The sequence below is a fragment of the Indicator indicator genome, chromosome 18 (genome assembly GCF_027791375.1).
Source record: "Indicator indicator isolate 239-I01 chromosome 18, UM_Iind_1.1, whole genome shotgun sequence".
Classification (NCBI taxonomy): Eukaryota; Metazoa; Chordata; class Aves; order Piciformes; family Indicatoridae; genus Indicator; species Indicator indicator.
Window position 1 is genome coordinate 8,275,653 of NC_072027.1, and position 20,514 is coordinate 8,296,166.

At 37.7% G+C, this 20,514-nt stretch overlaps 1 protein-coding gene across 4 annotated transcripts; it reads right to left on the bottom strand.

The window, feature by feature from the left end:
- Nucleotides 1-3,020: 3,020 nt before the first annotated feature.
- On the bottom strand, nucleotides 3,021-14,671 carry CREBRF (CREB3 regulatory factor). Of its 4 annotated transcripts, none has more exons than XM_054388922.1 (9): nucleotides 14,515-14,671; nucleotides 13,388-13,513; nucleotides 11,324-12,407; nucleotides 10,720-10,818; nucleotides 6,791-6,985; nucleotides 4,810-4,999; nucleotides 4,295-4,368; nucleotides 3,783-3,905; nucleotides 3,021-3,580 (listed from the first exon to the last, which is right to left on the bottom strand). In XM_054388922.1, the coding sequence occupies exons 1-9, from the start codon at nucleotides 14,521-14,523 to the stop codon at nucleotides 3,465-3,467; spliced, it is 2,016 nt and encodes a 671-aa protein (XP_054244897.1). In that variant the 5' UTR covers nucleotides 14,524-14,671; the 3' UTR covers nucleotides 3,021-3,464. The 4 variants fall into 4 exon arrangements, with proteins under 4 accessions (XP_054244897.1, XP_054244896.1, XP_054244898.1 ...); XM_054388921.1 differs by having other exon boundaries at nucleotides 10,720-10,821; XM_054388923.1 differs by lacking the exon at nucleotides 10,720-10,818.
- Between the last annotated feature and the right edge of the window lie 5,843 nt (nucleotides 14,672-20,514).

Sequence of the window (20,514 nt, forward strand, 5' to 3'; positions counted from 1 at the left end):
TCAAAAAAACGTGTAATTGTTTTTGGATATAGGATTAAAAGTGAATATTCACAATGCCTACACTCAAAAACAAACCAAAGAAAAATCCAGGACTTCATTAAGATCCACATACCATGTATGAACACTGAAAATCTTTAGAAAATGCTCTTCTCTAAAGATCACCCAAAAATGCATGCCACAATTGCCAAAAAACAGAACATGTACATTTGTTGGTTTTTATACCCTTATTTTTTTTGTTTGTGATAAGTATACACACTAAATGTATATATTTTAATGACACTAGAGGAAGCAGATTGTTACTGGCATTAAAGTACAACCATTTCTAGACGGTTTAAATGCCACAGAGTCCCCTGGTTAAAATGTAAAGCTGCACAGCTTGCCTATGTCACTTTTATGATAAAGTTAAACCAGCAAAAGGTCTTATCTTTACTCTACATTTTACTGCCAGGTTTTATTTATATCAAGTATCGCTGCAGCATTCTGACCAGCCCAGAGTTAGCAGCAAGTGGCAGGAATCATATAAAACGCAGTTTCTTTTTTTTTTCCTCCTTTTTTTTTTTTCTCCTTTTCTTCTTTTTTTTTTTTTAAACAAAGTGCTTTTCTAAGATATACATACATATAAATAGTTACAAAATAAAGTGTCAACATTAAAAAGCTCAACTATTTCAAAGCTTTAACTTAAAATAACACATAGAAAACACTGAAATGCGAGGGTATGGAATTCACTAAAGATTCAAAGTCTACTTTGAAATGCTAGACCAAAATCATATTCTGGTTTTCAGACAAAAACAAAAAGCTATAAAGTTGTATTTGCCCAGTGTTTCTGAGCAGTAAAAAGGGGCTTTTTAATACCTTGTCAGTTTAATTTGTCACAGAAGTTTTTACCCGATTGCAAAACTGCTGTCTTAATGTTTAGAAATGCTGCCTTGTCTACGCTGCTTGGCTATAGCATAAGGACCTCTTGTATCTGAGCAGTGCATTAACACCATTCATCAGAAAAGAACAACAGTATTCAAATCTGGGTACAGACATGGCCTTAACTTCACAAGAGACATTCGTTGTCGGGGTTTTATGGGCCGTATGCATCTCCAGAATAACTGCAACATCAGCAAGAATTACAACAGGAATACATCTGACCCACTGTGTAAAGCAGCAGCCAACTCTCACCTCACCCTAACAACCACCACCAAACTACCTGAAATGAGAACACCCATATTCCACTCAGATTTTCCAAGTCTTAAGTGGATTTACAGAGTTTTGCCTAAATTGCCCTGGGTATTTTTCAGTCTCTTGCAGGAGAGACTTTCTGTACAGCTCAGTAGTGGTATTTTGGCCTCCTCCTCCCTTTTGAGTCTTCCAAAATATTTAGATACAAAGTAAGCTGTGTGCACACTCACAAATATGTGGCAGGACTGCCACCTTCATCGGCCACTCTTACTGCACTATTACCAAGTCAGACTTTTTATATTACAAGCTTGGATATAAAAATAATCTACTCATAAACAAAAAGGAATCACAGTACAAACAAACTCAGACAAACCAGAAATGGAGAAATCCCCCAAAGGGAGTGGGGAGAAAGCCTTCATGGACTTTTGCATTTTTTTTTTCAGCAGCTACATTTGAAAATATTTGGTATTTCTATTTTCAGTAAACAGTGTTTTGTCATTGTTAAATAGGGAGAGAAAGAACAGGGAGGAAAAGGGGAAGGGGGGGTCCATGAAACCAGAGAATGATCTTGCCTTGAGATAAAGGACTTTCTCATCAAAGGCTAAAGCTTTTAATCTGTACGTTAACACTGACTACAAAGCCAACTCTTATTAGCAGAAGAGCAAATAAGAACTGTGTGTTAATATTCCTCAATCATAGAAACTACTGAATTAACAAGAGTTAAGTCACATATAAGTTTGAAGAAGCTAGTTTCGAAATACCTGTACAAAAATATAAAAGTCTATAAACTTTTTGTTGTTGTTTTGTTTGAAGCCTGTGTTGATCCTTGGAAACATCACATGCATAATAATACATCAACTGGAAAAGTGGCAACTAAGGAATTAGATATCTGTAGCTCTTTTTTTTTTTTCTCTTTACATATATACACATTACAATAAAAATAATTTTATTTTGGTTGTTTGGTGGAAGTATACTACAACAAGCTAAATATCCTTTTTTTTCTTTTTTTTTTTTTTAATTCTCAAAGTTGAAAACTATTTTACCAATAGCTTACTAAAATCCAAATATATTAAAATCTCCTACAGTAAGTGCAGAGAAAAAAGATTTAAAGACTCCAAGATGGCCACCAACTTATCTACCATGGAAGCGAACTACAAGAACAGCAAAATAATATTGTTATGTATGAATGCTCCTTCTGTAGATAATTGGACCCAAACAAAAAAATTCACAGTTCAGTAAGATCCCTAACCCTGACCTTTAATTTTTTTCTTTTTTTTTTTTTTCTTTTGTTTTTACATTCAGTACAGTATCATATAAGCTGTGCAAAACTTTACTTAGACTGGCAGTTCGCCATATCAGTTGCATTTGTCTTTGGTACAAAAATAAACAATCGCATTAATGTGCAAGTATTTGTTTTCTTCCGGCCAAAGTACCGAAATTGAGTTTTCTAGAGCCATCTTTTATACAATACATAGACTCTGTGGCATGTATCTACATTTTCAACATATTCCTATATACATTCAAAAATTTTAAGAGCTGGAACAAATACATTAAAACCTATAATCTTTACCATCTATACAGCTTGGTTTTTTTCCCCTCAGGGTTTTTCTTCATACAAAACGTTACCAGCTTATACTGATAGCTCTCCCCCCAAAATACAAGGCACAAAGAATATACTTTATTTCTCTTGCTTGCACAGACATTTAAATATACTATATTAAGCTCAGAAAAATTAAAGTCTTATATGGCACACTAGCTCTAATGCCACGTGTGCTATGTACAAGTTAATGGTTGCAAAGAAAGCTTAACTGGTTTAAGAATAAAACAAACTCCAATTATTAAAAAAAAAACAAAACAAAACGAAAAAACTCCTCAAATTGATAGCTTTAGCCAGAAAAAAAAAGCAGCTTCCTCTCATTTTACTTGGGAGCATAAACCTGTCACAATGTCTGGCATATGCTAAAAAGTTTTTTACTAGCAAACCCATGTTTTTGCTTCTAAAACAAACGTGACATATTCTGGTCCTAGACAACTTAATTTTAGAAAGAATCTTCATCTCTGTATTTAAGCTTAAAGCAGCTTTGAAAACTATCTGGTTTATGGTCCAAAAATGCTATTAAGCATTTTATATCATGCTTTGATTTCTTTTTACTACATTGTTATTTAAAAAACAAATGGAACCTAATCATAAGTGTTTACATAACGCTAAACTGACATGCAGACCAGAACGCAATTTACAATGAAGTACTTGACAACACAGGTAGAAGCTGGCTGTTGAGAACAGCTGAAGTCACATCTTAAACTTTTGACATTGGTATTCGTAGCCCTACAAGGCCACCGGTGGGGTCTCCTTCTGCAGTCTTCTCTAAAACCTGATTCACAAATTCTGATGTCTGTCCAGCTACAGGTAGTCCTAAAAAGGGAGAGTAAACAAACGTGCTGTAGGGTTACTATTCTTTGCACGTGTTTGTACATTCCTCTAAATAATACAAAGCTAACGAACACTTTGGTTAGCAACCAAAAGGCAGACAACTGAAAATGTTTGCAAATTAACATATCATAGATTATGCATCTCTGCAGCACATGAAAGCACACACATGAAGTTTACTGCTTACCAAGAGTGTCTTTAATAAGTATGTTCAACTTCTGTTCCATGTTGACTCCTCTGTCATCTTTAGGTACCTGCACCCGATTAACAATTTCTTGTTTAATGGAGTTGATCACGAACAGTAAATTATCTGCAAGGAAAAAAGCCTGGATGAGATTTACAGCACATTTCTGCTGAGGCAAGAGATCCGCAGCTGTCCACACGCTTTAATCTGTGTCACAGGCGTCACAACACGCTTACTGTAAATTAAGATGTAATAGTTTACATCTGTATATATTAAAAAAAAAGTTACATTACATCCAGACATTTACATAATTTACATCTGTAAAGTAGCTCAACACTGCAGGCAAATTTACATACACTTTATGGAGTGGACTGGTTTTGTACCAATGAAATTGGGGGTTTCTACCGACACTTTTTTCTCTATAAACTGTCAGGTATGACCCAGGTTACACGATGGTGCAAAACACACACTTGTCCAAACACAAGAAAAATTAAGATGTGAAGAGTTGTATTTACCATATTCCGTGTTGAGACCCCAGAGTTTTACTTTATTGGCTTCATACTGGGCTTTCTTTTTTAGTCTACAAGCCCTATAGTAAGAAGAGGGGAAGAATTAGAACACTAACAAAAATTCCAGAGCACTATGAGCATCTGCTTATTAGTCACATGAACTCATCAACCAATACTGCCAGAGCTGTGACATACAGAATCATCTATTCTCTCACCTTCACTAAAAGCATTCTGCTACCTGTATTTGTTAATATTTCACACTTGTGGATTTTGTCACTGTATAAAGCATTTGCCTTGCAGCTAAGCAAGCTAGCTTCCACTGAAAATACACTTTTATCTAAGCAACAGGCAAACTAGGTTTTCAAAGTGCCAGTTGCCCTGCTTCTTGATAAACTGGTAATTAGCCCATTGCAGGAACTGCCTTGATGAAGCAGAATCTCAAGGCAGGATTAGTTAAACCTTATTCATTCGTTGCAGGAATCCAAATTTACCCATACATGTGAGTGTTACCCAGTACATACCTGGAAGCCAGCTTGTTCTTTTCTTTTCTTGACCTTGGTCTGGCAGTTAGGGGAAGTTCACTGACTGGTGTCAGGTCACTGATCACCTTATTCAGCTTCCTCAGTTCATTACCAATCTGGAGAAGTTTTCTGGGATTGGGAGTCAGATCTTCTACATCAGTCCTCCGGGACTTCTTTGCGGCATATTTGCCTGTTTTAAATATGCAGAAAGATGAGTTGGGATGTGACACAAAACGTACACAAACCTGCAAAAAAAAGTTCCTTTATTCATTGCAAAACATGGACTGTAATCATGTGGTCCCTTTGGTATTTCACAATAGAAAGAGCATTTCCAGACAACCTCCTTTGTACCGTTATTATATCCAGATCAGATAAGAGCAAATACTGCTGGCCTGGCTACTGGATGTGATACAGTATACACACAACTGTGACGAAAAACCTGTGTCACAGGTTCAAATCCAGTTATTTTGCCACAACTATAACTTGCTAACTCAAGTGTTCAGCCAATATATCCTCTTGCACACTCCAGTTGATTAAACTCCTGACTAATCGCATTGTTTTTGTATTAAGAAAAGAGTGTCAAGGTCTGGTACTGAAATTACCTTCAGTGATGCTGAACTTAAATGATTCACATAAACGCTAGTTAAACACTTTTATGTGTATTTGAAGTTGTTTAAGGCCTAGTTTTCCTGAGGAAATAAATTTATTTAAGGCAAAACCTGTATTTGTGCCACTACTATGTGCCTCTTCCTAGATTTCTATTTAAAACGTCAGCTCTTACAGATACTCACATAAAAAATTTAATTAAAACTAAAAATCTCAGGAATATTTATGAGAGCTGCTAATTTAAGCAGTACTTATCTGAAGTAGTAGATGACCTTGGTACATGCCTGTATATGAAGATAAAAAAAACTCCTGCAATTGTTATATTCTGTAGCTTCTGGATGTTAAGTACAAATCCCTTGCATATGAAACCTTGCTTACAGGTCACTTGCTCCTCCAAGTGTCTGGTGGGACGGAGTCCTCAAGGCATATTTGATTATTTGTTGTTTACTAACAAGTATAGATATAAGCCTTCATAAGAAGGGAAAGTGATAAGGACTTTAGGTACTGATGTTTCACTACAAAATAAACACACACATAAAAAACTAAGGAGCTTTGTAAAATAATTAGTTTTCTTCCCTGAATAAAATAAAAAAAAAAAGAACCTCTTGGTTTAACAGAAGGTATTTTTCAACTGCAAGGGAATCTTAACATTATGACTAGAGAAGCTGTTTTCATTTTCTCCTTCAAAATGGAACAGCCTACCAAAAAAGTCCTGTAACAACAATTAGTTCTTAGAATGGTTTGTTCTGGGTGATGGTAGTCATGTGTGCAGTATAACAAATTAATAATCAGAAGGTTATGGGGATATAACACAGTTATTAGACCAATTAGTTAAAGTTTCTAAGAGGGTATTTTAAAGAAATAGTTTATTCAGCATACAGAATAGTAACTGCTTCACTGTGCTGGATTCACATCGGTAGGAGAAACAATTAGGGAGGAGCAAAACAAGACAGCAACTGCCTGTCCTTTAGTTCATACCACAGTTAAGGTGAACTTTGCATCTCAGATTGCTCCCAACTTACTTCTAACACAAGCAAGACTGAAACTAACAGCTATGAGAAGAAAGTATCAGTCAAATTATTCCTCCAATACGTTTGCAATATGGCACTGAGAAAATGTCACAGTCTCGGTTGGGCTTTCCACTGAAAGCCCTTGGACATTACAATTCTCAATTCATCCACCACCCTCTGGAAGAAACCATGCTCCAAGTCATTACTGTGTGTTCACTGTGCCCTCCCTGGAAACTGTGCAGAACTCTGCTAACTGAGCAACAGACTTACAGTGTTCTAATGATTTATTTTCATCACCAAATCACAACCTCTCAGGACTTGCCAGGATGGGAGTTTGGCTACTGAAGATAGGACTCTGTTCTTACCATGATGAAGACCATTCTTTTGATACATGTTACTTGGTAACGTATCTCGATTCCACTCAGATGGCCTCAGCATTCTTTCCTGTTGTGATGGTGTTAGCTGCTCGCTGTACTCCCAGAAGTATCTTCGCTTGCCCCTCTTCCGAGAGGATATTGCAGTCATTTCTTTTAAATCCTCCACAGAATCATTTTCATACCCTAAAAGGATGCATTGCATTGTTTACATAATGTTGACAACACTGTTTCTGGCCTTTTAACAGTGGACTGAGTATTCAAGTTAAGAGCAGAATCACAGACAAGGCCTATTTTACACTAACAGACTTTGTTTTCAGCATCAGCTACTACATGTACTTGCCTTAAATCCAGGGGTAAACACTGAGCCACTGATGGTGCTTCGTTAGTTGAAAAGAGACAAATTAATTAAGCATTGAAAGCCCCTTTATGTTCTCTGACCCCTTAAGCTCTATTGCTCTTCTCCCTGCCAGTCCCACCACTGCAGAGCACAGACAACAGCTGTTAAGAGTGTTCTTCAATCCTTACTACTTTCTCCATGAATTTGCTGGATCATAATCCTAACTTGTTTCCACATTTAAATTAATCTCCAATTGAAAAGCATGGAAAGAAAATCAAGTAATAAAAATGGATTAGAAAAATACTAAAAAACCAAGCAAAAACGTTCAATCACAGAATATTCTGAGTTAGATTGGACCTGTTAGGATCATTGAGTCTTAACTCCTGCTCTTCCTTAGGTGTGAATACCTTTGGGAAATAAAATAAACTACCCATCTCTATTAGACCACAGAAGGGGGCTCTGTTCTCAGGACAATGACCTTAAGCCCATAAGAACAGCCCAATTGAATTGAACGGATGTGGACACAAGCTACTCAATCTCCTTACTCCTTTAGAGCAATGAAGAGAAATGATCCACACTAAATTTATACAATATCTTAGAGGTATATTCTGATGCCTGTCTCATTGATATGATGAGCTGTTTGTGCAGTACATAGAAATCCTGATGCCACTATCCACACTGCATAAATATTTATACCATAATTATGTAAACACAAACTGCAGATTTTATTTTCTGAAGCATGTGCAGGATTTAAAAGACAACATACTGTTAAAAAAAACCCAAACCACTGCATCACCTTTTGCATCGACATGCTATATAATAGCTCGCATTTACATAAAAAAGGGCATTTTAAACCATCACAGAGGCTGATGAAATGCAAAGAAAAGCCAACTACTGAATGGACTGTGAGCTTAACCAAGGCCTAACCACCCCCTATGCTTGAGCTCTGCTTCATCTTTTAACAGTAGCACCAAGAACACATTCTTCTTTTTAAAATAGCCCCATTCAATTAATCTGCTTGCACTAAAAACTAAACTTTCTTGCTTTGGTCTGACTCTCACCTCAAAACCCAAAATATGAATGGAAATTAGGTACACAGAAGGATGCAATCGGTTCTGAAGTTCTGTTTCTATTAATTTCATCAGCACATTTACTGTGATTCCCCAGTTTGTTAAAAAGACAATCAACAATGAACCATACTTTATAAAACATTTTTCTTGTATAATCAAAATAATGACAACTCACATTGAATATAGTTTCAAATACCATAAATATTTGTAACTGTACTTCCATTTTACCCAAATGCTGTTTGACATAAATATCAAAATACTCTTTAAATACCCAACACTTCCCATTTGAAAAAATACCAAGGCATGTAACTCATTATGTAGTTATGTACAAATTCAGCCCATCTTCATGATTACACAGAATTAAGCCAATGGATGAAAACAAATCTCCTTAAGAGCTGATGTGTACAAATGTATAAGGTTAAAATCAAGACTTCCTGTTTGCTTATTTAAACTATAATTAAGTTAGCAACTGAAATGGACTTAATGCATCCTGCCTTCCAACTCTAACACTGACCTGCTATCATTTAAAAGTTACATAGAATAATCTAGTGCACTATGTCCTAACCTAGCCTGTAACACACAGGAGTGCAACTAATCTGTTCAGCTTTTCTGCACTGTGTTCATACTCCCCCAATTCTCCTCTTAGCAAAGATGATACAGCAGCCTTACTTTCTTTGGTGGCCTTCTGAGAAATCTGAGTGTTCCTGTATTTACATTTCAAGTCCTTCACAAGCCTCTCCTACAGTATCCTTCCTATCATTTTGGGTTTAAATTCACCAGGGTTATATTAAGTAAAGACAGAACAGGATAGACATGACTTCTGCATTCCACCAGATTAGAAGAAAAAATGGTCCCACCAAAGCAAAACCAGAAAACCCCTTCTCTTTACCAGTTAATCATACTGACTTCTATCAAACCATTTTTGAGTCTTTTTCCCCCATCTGATGGCCCAAGTACTCAGAACAGATGCAATGTAACTTCTTTAAACCATCTCCACATCCCTACAAGCACTTTTCAGCTATTTCTTCTCCACTGCTACTGAAAACTCGATCAGTTGTCACATCTCCTATTTCTGGAATCTCTTGACTACTTGATGAGAGAAGCAGTCACTTAGAAATATTTCTATTAAATGAAATAAGTAAAAATAAACTTTTTATTGCCATTACTAGTGAAAGTGCCAGAAAAGGCCTGGGCTGGTAATTCCCATAAATAAACTGCCTTCACAGGTGACCAAAATTACTACATTTCTACCATGGTAATAATAAAAACCGTTGCCCAAACTTGCCAGCAGCCAGTCACCTTTTCAGTTATTTCTCCAAGTTCCTGAAGTTCACTATCACACAGAATCACACAGAATGTTAGCGGTCGGAAGGAACTTCCAATGATCATCTAGTCCAACCCCCCTGCCAGAGTAGGATCACCTACCTAGAGTATCAAAGTATTTCCTTAGACAACACTAACACTTCAAGAAAGCATTTCACATACTCCAAGAACACACAGAAGGAAGAATAAACAAAAGCAAATTGTGTATAAAATACATCAGAGGGTCAGCAATAACTAGTAGGGTGTTTTCCTTTCAGTAAATTACATCTTCATTTTGGTTTCAGTACTAAAAAAGGTTAAATGTTCTTGGGCCATGCCTATTCTTAGAAGCTTTACCCACATTGTTTACCTTTACTCTAAAGGCAAAATAGCAACACAAACTATGAGAGTGAAATAATGAAACTACCTGAAGAGATTAATTTCTAGAATCATCACAACACAGTGAAACTTGTAGTATCACCATACTCAAGGTGAAAGGCTTCATTCACTCACAGTTCTAGCAAGCTTGTCTAAGTTCCTCAGCTACTGCAGTGCAACATGCAGTTGTGTTTAGAAGGCAACAGCGATTGCTTCTCAGTAAAATGAAAAAATGGCAAACACTTAATGTAATTCCAACTGAAATCCCAGCATTTTAACAAGACAGCTCTTTCTCAAGGTTACCAGGCTTTCTGTGCAAAGTGCCTCCGTGGGCTGCAAAGCACTATGCACTACAGCAATCACTGCAGAGCTGTAATAGCTATTCAAAAGCCCCAGAAAGTAGAGGGAGTTCAATTCAGAAGAATGGAGGAAGAGGTTTTAAAATGCTAATAAAAATTGTATTATGTACATGTAGAAGTAACACAAAGGGCATGATGCTTAACAAGTTTAATACCAACTCAGGAAATCTACTTAGAAAATCATTTAATCTGAGAGTTCATTGTGACAAAAACTGACCAAGCTTTAGGGAAGCTGCTCTTTTGAAAAAACAAAAACAAAACCAAAAACAAACACACCCAGAATTTCAGCTGCTTTTCCCTCTGAAGTGGGATATTGCACAATGACCGAATACGTGGATTCTTACACTCTACAACAGAGCATTTATAAAATGTCACTACTGTAATACTTTCTACAATGAAACTAATACTTGGTTACAGTCCTCTCCCTTTCCCTTCAAATTTTATTTTTACACAACATTACCGCTTTGTTACCTTCTAGGTGAAGGTTAGTTCTTATTTCTGTTGTTAAGGCTCCATTTCTACATGCAGAAGAGAGGAAGTCAGTATCCTTTGAAGACTCACTAAGTGTTACTGCTGAAAACCACCAAGAAATGGTTCTGTTAGTTTCAGTGGTAGGTATTCTTTGGATTCTCTGGAAAACTGTACCTACAGTAGGACTTCAGTAATTATGATATTATTTCATTCAGCTATGGTTTAATACCAGCTATCAAGAGATACAGTTCTGGAGAAATTCAAAGCTGCAACCTACTGAAGCACAAGAAGCACATCCTACCATCACAACTGCAGGCAATTGCTCTACAACCTTAAGCTATGAGCTAGGCTTCCTGTACTCTCTGTAATTATTTTTGTTGCATGACCACACTTAATGCAGTGTTTCTTAGAACAAGGCAATAGAGACCTTGCAGAGTTTTTATTGATCGCATTCTGCAAAGCATTTAGAAAACGTGGGATGAAAGTTTGTAATCTAAGATCAGTGTTGCTCAACAGTAACTCTAAAGCATTCCAAAGCATTTTTTCCCACTGGGTAGGCAAATCCATTAACCTCCATGTTAACAAAGCCCAATGCTGCTGGTACCTGGTTCTGAGAAAGTATCGCTGATGTCATCATCTTTATCATCCTCAAAATCTTCTTCCTCATCATCATTTTCAGACAGCTCATGCTCACTGCCAAATCCTTCATCATGGTCCTCATCTTCAACATCATCCTCATCATCCTCGTCTTCCTCAGGCTCCCCTTTGGCAGACTGTTCACCCAAACTGTCTGTTACAAAAAGAGAATAGTTGTGCTCTTCTTTCTTCTGTGAAGAATCTGATGCTGATGTGCTGGCAGAAAGACTGCTCTCCCCCACAACAAGCCCTGGGGTTTCCTGGGGTGGACCAAGAAGCAGTTCTTGAGTCTCTTTAAAAGGCAGAACAGGAGGTGTACTGTGACTGTGTGGGGACTCGATGCCTTTTCTTTCTTGTCTCTTTGCTACAGCACCACAATAGCAGGTGTTTTCCTTTGCTGCATCAGCATGTGTCTGACTCAGCACTGGTCTGCTCTGTGGTAAAGGATTGATCTTTACTTTTGCCTTTTTAACATAGTCTTTACATTCCACATGAATGTTCACCTTTTCATTATTGTACACATTGGTCTTCACCATGATTTGTGTACTGGAAGCAGGCTGAGTTGCAGGTTTGCTTGCCTTCTGAACACAGTCCGACAAAGGTGCCTCAGCCTGAACGTTCTTGGAGGAACAGACTGGGGCTGCTGCTCTAGTTGCAATTTTTTTGCCGGGTAAGAAAGAATTTAAAGGGTTTTGTTTTACACTAAACAGCAAATCAGGGTAATAGAGTGAATCAGAAACAGGCTGGGAGTCCTCACTGTTAAGCTGAGCCAGTGTCGGTGTTTTGCTTATCACCTCCTCATCTTGGTATGGGCTTGAGAAGTCATCAAGGCCCAAGTAATCCACCTCTTTTGTTCCCCAGATGTCACAGCTGGTTAATTTAGTGTACTTAGTTAAATCTTCACAGTATGTGTCCCACTGCTCCCACTTTGAGGTGAGAGCAGCTTCTTTGTCCAGGATGTCTGTAAAAGACTCCAAGTTCTCAAGGTCTTTGCAGTCCTCCATTGAAAGTAAGTTGTCTCTGGAACTTTGCTGATAGTCCATTTCTCTGTCCTGTGCATAATAAACAAGTTAAGAATTAATACAAAAAAGTGCCAATTATCTTTCTCTAGCAGTGTTCAAAACCTGTGTAGATGTGGCACTTAGGGACACGATTTAGTGGTGGACTTGGCAGTGTTAGGACAATGGTTGGATCTTGGAGGTCTTTTCCAACCTTAGTGAGTCTATGATTCTACCTCTGTCCTCTACTTAAACTAGTGTTGAGCTCGATTTCAGTGATGCTTACAAGTAATAACATATGAAGACTCATTGGCTTATGACTAAAAACTTCTTTTCAGGGTCAGAATTAAGTCCAGCTTCCATGCATCCACAACAGATCTTTCTGAAGAGACTGCTAAAGACAGAAGTCAAATGTTGTTGGATTCTTTTTCTGCTATTGTAAATTCATCTGATAATCAGGAACTAGACTAGTACCAATATCCATGCATTTAGAATACAGAAGAAATCACAGGCAAGCTGTGATTAGTCTCTATTAACCTAGGTCAATCTTTGCTGTGTGCTTAACAGAACATGCTCAAATTTACCACTTCCTGGAAAACCTTATTCTAACATGATTTCTTGACTATGAGCTACCTTTCTTCTTTAGGAAAAAAAACCAACACATTAAAAAGTGCTAGTATAAGTAGCTCATGAGTCAACTCCTCTTTTGCTTCCCCTGCATTCACAGCTTGGGTGAAGAAGCATACAGCTGCTCTTGCAGAAAAAAAATGTAAGGAAGAGTCTCAAGCATCATTACATAATGTCAACACAGCTCTATTTGAGACTTGTGTATCAAGCTTCTCCTGATGGCCAGCTTTAACAAACGTCTTTTGAGGAGTCACCACTTTTGCTGGACAAGCAGTTAGGCTCTTCCCTAATCAGTAGCTAGCAGTAATGAATAATCTTCTAGGGGTATTGAACAAATACCCCTTTATTACTACACAAACTCAGGACATTAGTCAAGGAGAGGAAGTTGTGTACACACACAGACCTACCAGTTCGTACATGAAGTCTGGATCTGAACTGCTTGCCAAGAGATCCGTGCTCATCAGAGTCTGCTCTGAAAACACATGGCTCCGAAAGGCGTCCCCAAAAGGAGGGTCCATTCCACTTACACTGGGCTACAACAGAATTGATACTGACATCTGAAGCATGCTATAAAAAGGCACATTCTTTTCTTCAAGAAAACAAAGACTATTGCCATTTCATCCAAGTCTCTGGTGCTGTACTTGCCATCTGGAAGGCTTTTACCTATACAGATAAGCATGTAATTTCTCAGAGCCAGAGAATGCTTAAAGAGCAGCTAACGACATGAAGGGCACATTTGTATTCACCATATAGCAAGAGCACTGCTCATTCATTCTTTTTGTTGGTTTGAAATTTTCATGCGTTTGCCAAGATCAGGGACATGTTAGCATTTGTAGAAGAGGAGAGTGAATACTGGCAAGATCTGTGAGTATCAATAGGCACTACACGCTTGCAGGACCTTTGGCCTAATACAGACTACTTGGTACTAAAGCAGTGCTGCCTTGTTTTCAGGACCATTAGAACTCACAAAACTTCCACCTGACATTGTAACAAAAGCAAAAGTTATTATGACTAAATCAAGAGTGTTATACATCTCTTGAGAATAAAGTGGAACTTTGCAAAAAAACATTATGCAGGATGACTGGGCATGCAGGGAATGGGCAGCAAGGCTTTCTGCTACATTTAGTTCCAGACCTCTATTTCTCTTCTAGACACACTCGCCCTGAGGGTTGGGAAGGGAGAAACACTGTACTGCTGAAAGTCATTCAGTGTGCTGATGTGTGAATCACTGCAGTAATAAAAGGCTGTTCTCCAGGCATCCACCCTCTTCAAGACGATAACTCTGCTGAATCTTGCTGTGTGAACAAATAACAGCACCAAGAACAGCAACAAAGCTTCCACCACAGACATTACTTGGACCCTGAAAATATGCACCATTTAATCTCTTATGAATTCTCCCTGATGATGCCGGTCAAATTTGTTCTCAGACCTTTTTTGTTTGTTTGGGTTTTTTTGTTTGGTTGGTTTTTTGTTTTGTTTGTAAATAAGGAAGCAAAATTATTTAGGGAAGCACATAAAATGGTAACAGACTTACCTGAGGCATTTCCAAGCCCAGATTCCCTAAATCCAATTCCAAACTTCTTGGTTTATTCACTTGTAGATTCTTTTCCAGCTTTACTTCAGTCTCAGTGATTTTACACAATCGATTTTTCCTTAGGATAACTTCAATTTACCCTGATGGAGCTCTTCTATTTGTAGATTTCTGTGTAGAATAAACACAGGGAACCCCCAAGGAGGTAAGCAATGCTTCACCGAAAAGGTAGTGCTTAAAAACCAGGCAAAGTGAGGTAAAGACAAGAATTTCCCCTAAAAAATGATTATTTTTCATGCTGGAACATACAGCAATTTTCTTCCCCTGCTCTCTTTCATCGAGTGAAAAGCCACAGATGCTACAGAACAAAGTTCTAGCAAAAACCTTTTTGGTGGAGTTACATTTTGCTACCCTTTTTTCTTCAGTACTGAGACCACGAACTCTATAGACCTATGAAAAGCCTCCCTAATTGGAAATAAAGACTGGCAAACTGCTGGGTGTTCAGGAGAGAAACAATCTTTATGACTAATAACAGAGCCAATACATTCTAAAAATGTCTCAGGCAATCATCTCAAAATACTAATTTCAGATTAGGAAGTAATACTGTTCAGCATTATCTTCTCCTTTTCTTAAGAGATTAATCCATCCAGCACCAGATATCAATCACTCATACAGCAACATCTAGTGGCAGAGTGATTACAGCAAGTAATGCTCACCACCCAGCAGGAGAGGAGGGGAAGACAGGCTTTCCCAAGAGAATAAATTAAACATTGTGCCAAACTCAGAGGTGCCTAACAAATTGCCTTTCCATTCATTTCAAGAAAGGCACACATAGAAATTGGTCCGACTTATCTATTAGCACTTTTACCAGTTTAGTAGTTCCTGTGGAGCCACTGCTATCTCAAATGTACATCTAAAGACATTTCAAAGCCTCACATCCTGCTTAAGCCTGCAAGGATGTAAGGAAAAACTGACCTGCAAAAAAGCAAGCACCTTAGACTTCAGTAACCATGTCTACACTATAAGTATGACAAAAGACTCACACAGTAAGTAACAGGAAGTAAAAATGAACAACCTTATATCAAAAACAATAGTAAAAACCCCAACAATCCATAGCATCAAACCTTTGTATCTTCTGTAACTACATTATCTCCAAGGATGCTGCCTTCATACTGTCTTGTTTGCCTGCAAGATCCCAACCCTTACATAAAAAATGCCCTTTGAGAAAAAAAACAGCTTTAGAGGAGCATAATAAAAACCCCAAACCACCATACTCGTATAGTGTTTCAGCATTATGAGCTAAAATATATTTGTTTCTTTAAGCAGAATTCTTAACTCCGAATTGCTCCCAAGTCAGACTCGGGTGCAGTCTGCTCAGGCTGTGTTTATTCTGTAGTTTGAAAACAAATAGTAAAGGAAAAGTGTTCTCCCACAGCAGAGTTACACTCAGAACCCTCCTCCCACCAGCACTTGACAGCAGCTCTGTGATTATTCCTACTTTCAGATAGTACCTCAGCACTTTTGTTATATTCAGCATTATGTAACATCAGACTATGGTAAAAAGAGAGACTATTTAAAAAAAAAAAAGTATTTCTTTATCAAAACATTGCTTTTCAGTAGCAGCTATAAGATCAAGAACAACAATTACAGTCCAGTTACATGCAAGTTCTCAGTAAAACCACACCACCACTGCCAAAGCACATCATTCCCTGTTGGGCCCTGCATCAAGTAAGAGCCAATTCCTTCTGAGAAAATTTCCTTTCTGTTCTAAACCATCCAGAGAACTCTTCACTTATCTTAAAGTGATATTTAAACTTAAGTTTGTGTCCCAGGGCAACGTGCCTCAACAACCCCCATCTCCTTTCACACTGCAGAACTAGTCCTTCCTATGCTGTCAGCTAATGCACTTTTCTACTTGGCCTGATCTAGGAGAAAGGACCTGTTCTTTAAAGCAAACAAACAGTATTATTTTAAAAGAAAGAGGACAGAAGGATATCACCTTTAATACCAATCTATACTTAAGTAGTAAGTTACTTTCTCTCCATATTGAGTGGCAGAGCTTGATGCCTTTTTCAACAGAACATCAGATTAATACTTCCATGTCAACACCAGAACACCACCACCATCTGCATTCACATGGGAGACTGTCACAGTTCTGCTACTGCACGATAGAAAAGGGAAGTGAAGATGTTTTTTGCTTCTTTTCTGGTTACTCTTTGTTTTTACTAGAACACGTACCTGAAACTATTCCACTGTGTTTCATATACAACTAGGAAAGGGGGGGTGAAGCTTAATCTGCACTGGCACTGATCTCAGTTATAACTGAGAGATGCTTCCAAGTATCAGGACCAAGAAGCTTTTGGATCATTTAAAATTCCTCAAAACAGATATTAAATGTTCAAAATACTTTTAGCCGGAGTGATCTTTTAACTATAAACTTATAGCACTGTTCAGGAATGGCAGTGCATGATCTCCTGGGTCAAAGCAGTGTATCAGCTAATCTGATTGTTCCCCCAATTCTCTTTATATTTAATTTTTGACATTTTAGAATACTAATATTTAAATATGATTTAGGATCATTGGGATCTCTTTCCAGTACTCTACAACCTAAGATTTTTCTTGGTACTTCTATGAGGGGGGGGGTTAACAAAGGAGCCCTACTTCTGCTTTCTACATTTCCCCAAATCATCAAGATCTTTACTAAAAGACTCTCAGTGTTCAAACTTTTTCATAAACTCGTAAAGAAAGATGTGTGGTAGAAGCCAATGACACGTACAGAAGCACAAACGTAAAATCTGACTGTGAAGGAACTCTGCAGACTGCAGTTGAAGTCCCATTTTTACCAAATTTATTGTTACTGGAACTCTTGGCCCCAGACTGAGTTAGAACAGAATGGCAGAATTGTTACATTCCCCATAACGAACACAGATTTGAATGAACTGAAAAGATCCGTGGCACAGCTCAAGAATAGTACTGCAAGAATTACTGAAGATAAATATAGTAGGATTTTGTATTTCAGGACCATTTTCATTAATGCCTTCCATCAGCCCCTCCCAAACACAGAGATCAGAGGTGAAATCCTGCAGATGTTTCACAGCAAGGGAACTGCAGGTGGAATAGACAGCCCAAGGCAGCGGGCAGGGTGCTGCCGCTCCTTTTGGCAGCAGCCTGCAGTTAAATCAGATTAGGGTGATTAAGGAGCCAGTGCCTGAGACAGTTCTGTGTCTGCAGATTCTTGAGTCACATCAGCATAGAGCTGCACCCCTGCTTCTGGGAGAAGGCTAGCTCATTCACATTTGGGCATGAGCAAGGACAAGACTTATCAGGAACTGCTATGTTCCTCTAACAATTAAGAATTTGGGGTGCTGATGGAAGCAGGCATATATATACTGGTTAAAATCCCCATCAGTCATCAAGAAGTAACCACAACTGTTCTATAGAATTAACAATTCATTAACTGAACGACAAATCCTAATAAAAATCCTCTGCATTCATATTTCTCTCTTAAAAACATGCCTTTAGAATAATTTAATAGTGGTCCCAAGACACGTGGGAAGACTGAATTTCAAACAATCTAATGGTAAGCTCATTACATGACATTATTGATGCAGCAGTACATTTAAACTGTAAGACGGCAGGACCTGAACTCAGAGCATGCAGCATTAAGCAGATGTGTGGCCATTACCATGCACATTCCACTTCCCTACACTAGTAAACTACCTTTCTGCAACAACACATTACTTCCAAAGAAGCCCCTGTAACAGACAAACCTAAACTGCCAACTCTGAACCTGGCAACTCTTAAAGTCTTCCTCAGTGACCTGTATGAATCACTTCTACTGCAGCTGTAACTAAAGCTGCTATTTCTGTCTCAATTCAGATGTGTATTTTGTACAACGCAAAAGGCACACAGAGCGTCATTACACCATGCTGTTGATGGTACAGTGCTTATTATCACAGCAGCTAAATGCCTGTTATAAATATATTACATGAACAATTACACTTTTCATGATGGTGACTGCATCATACAGCAGCTTGCTGAAGTTACATCTTTGATGCAGATAGAAAAATAGCACATCCTCAGAGCTGGTTGATACTAAAGCTAAAAACTTAGATGAAACCATTCAAATTACTGAACTCTAAATTTAGCAGAACACACAAAAACTATGCACTATGCCACACATCTTAAAAGAACCCGTATGCACTATGCAGCTTTTGCTGTACTTAGCCATTTTATGAAGATGCAAGTTCTCCTATGCTTCTCTTGAAACTTTTTTTCCTTCCAGAGTTTGTGCCAATTTGTTTTTTATTACAGAACATACTCTGCTCAGTGTGGACTTCAAGCGCAGAACATCTTTTTCTTAGTTTTGTTTCTGAGTGTAGTGTTCTTCCCCCTACCACGTTCTTTCTACACGATTCTTCAATTAGCCAGACATAAATCTATTTTTTTAAAAAACTTTTCTCCCCAACCACAAAGTAACTGACATTTTCTTTTGTGGTTTTGTCTGGTTGAGGGTTTTTGTTTTGTTTGTTTAGGGTTTTTATGTGGGGTTGTGTTTTGGTGTTTTTTTCAGTAGGTGAGCAAAGACACTCTTGTAAAAGGTCTTCTGCTTGTCTTCTGCTTTCACCCAGCCTCATTCATATGGCCATTCAAAGAAGCCAAGTCCCTCTACCCTCTCAGTGATCTATTTGTACTAGAATGCCAGCGTAAGTATCTAAGACATTATGCCCTTTGCTTTCTCTATCCTGGACACCATTTGCAATCCTAAGTTTGATGGAGCACAGCCATTTAAAAGAACTGAAGGTATGAAGACTGTTTCACTTCTTTTAAATCTCTTCCCTTCATGAAAGGGAAACAGCTGCTTCACTGACTTTGTTCCTTTTCCTCTGCTGACCTTACCTTCCTCCCCTCAGTATTATTTTTCTAAGACTGACGGAAGTGACACCACTAAACTGAAGCTCTGGTCTCCAATCACACACACAACATCTCAGGTAAAAGAGCTGAGAAACTACCAAAAAGACAGTGCTACAGTAATTGTTTGAATTCATGCCCCTATACATCAAAGGCAGCTACCCAGCTCTGGAGAGGTATTCCATTTCAGCAAGCATAAGCAAACAGGCAGATGGCAATAACTGATCATCACGCAAGAGGCAGAAGAAAAAAACCTGTGTTTTGTTTTGGTTTTGTTATTGTTTTTTTTTAAACCAACAGTGTATTGCATCTATGTATTTTAGAACAACTATGCCCAGAATAATATATTCCTACTAAAAGTGGTACCTTTTCTGTACATTCTGGAACAAAGACTGAGATTTTATTATTATTTTAGTGTCAAGAGTGGGATGTACAGCACATTAAACTCATTAGAACTATATTAACACACTTCGTTTTAAAAACTTTATGTAGTTAATAAATGAATTGCATAAACCTTTATTAAAATACCACTGTAGAGTCAGGAGAGTTGCTTGCACAAGAAAATTAGCAGTAAGACTAACATTCAAATTTTCTTTGAGCCAGAGATTTCCGCTGAAGCAGAGCGTGGCTGAAGCAAAAACAGAAAACAAAACCAAAACCAAACAGTTTAGCTTACCCTCTCCAGCAGTATTCCACATTCCTACAGGTTTTTTTTTTCAAGGTAAAAAAAAAAGTTAATTAATTCTATAGTTTCCAAGAAAAAAAAAAACCCTCTTATGGGAATGGTATGTCTAGTCGACTAGTCATACTGTAAAAATGCATTTTCTTATACTTTTGTTGGAATGAATTATCAGTAGAGCATACTTTAAAGCCAGAAAAAAAATCATAAAAAGGCATCAGCCAAAGTATTGAAAGAAACAAAGAAGTGAAAAAAAACCAGCATACATGAAAAAACAGAAGACCTTAAAAACAAACAAACAAATATATATATATATATATATATATAAAAATCAGGGTAATTACTACAACAAGGTCTAAATCTTAAATCTATGACTGCAAGAAAACTTTCTTCTTGACTTTCAAGCTCATGTT

What these genes read in the sequence shown, in the direction of transcription:
- CREBRF (XM_054388921.1), bottom strand. An exon ending in AACTAACCTTCACCTAGAAG is followed by an intron (nt 6,986 to 10,719) that starts GTAACAAAGCGG and finishes GCATCCTTTTAG; the next exon opens with GGTATGAAAATGATTCTGTG. An exon ending in AAGAACAAGCTGGCTTCCAG is followed by an intron (nt 4,369 to 4,809) that starts GTATGTACTGGG and finishes TTCTTACTATAG; the next exon opens with GGCTTGTAGACTAAAAAAGA.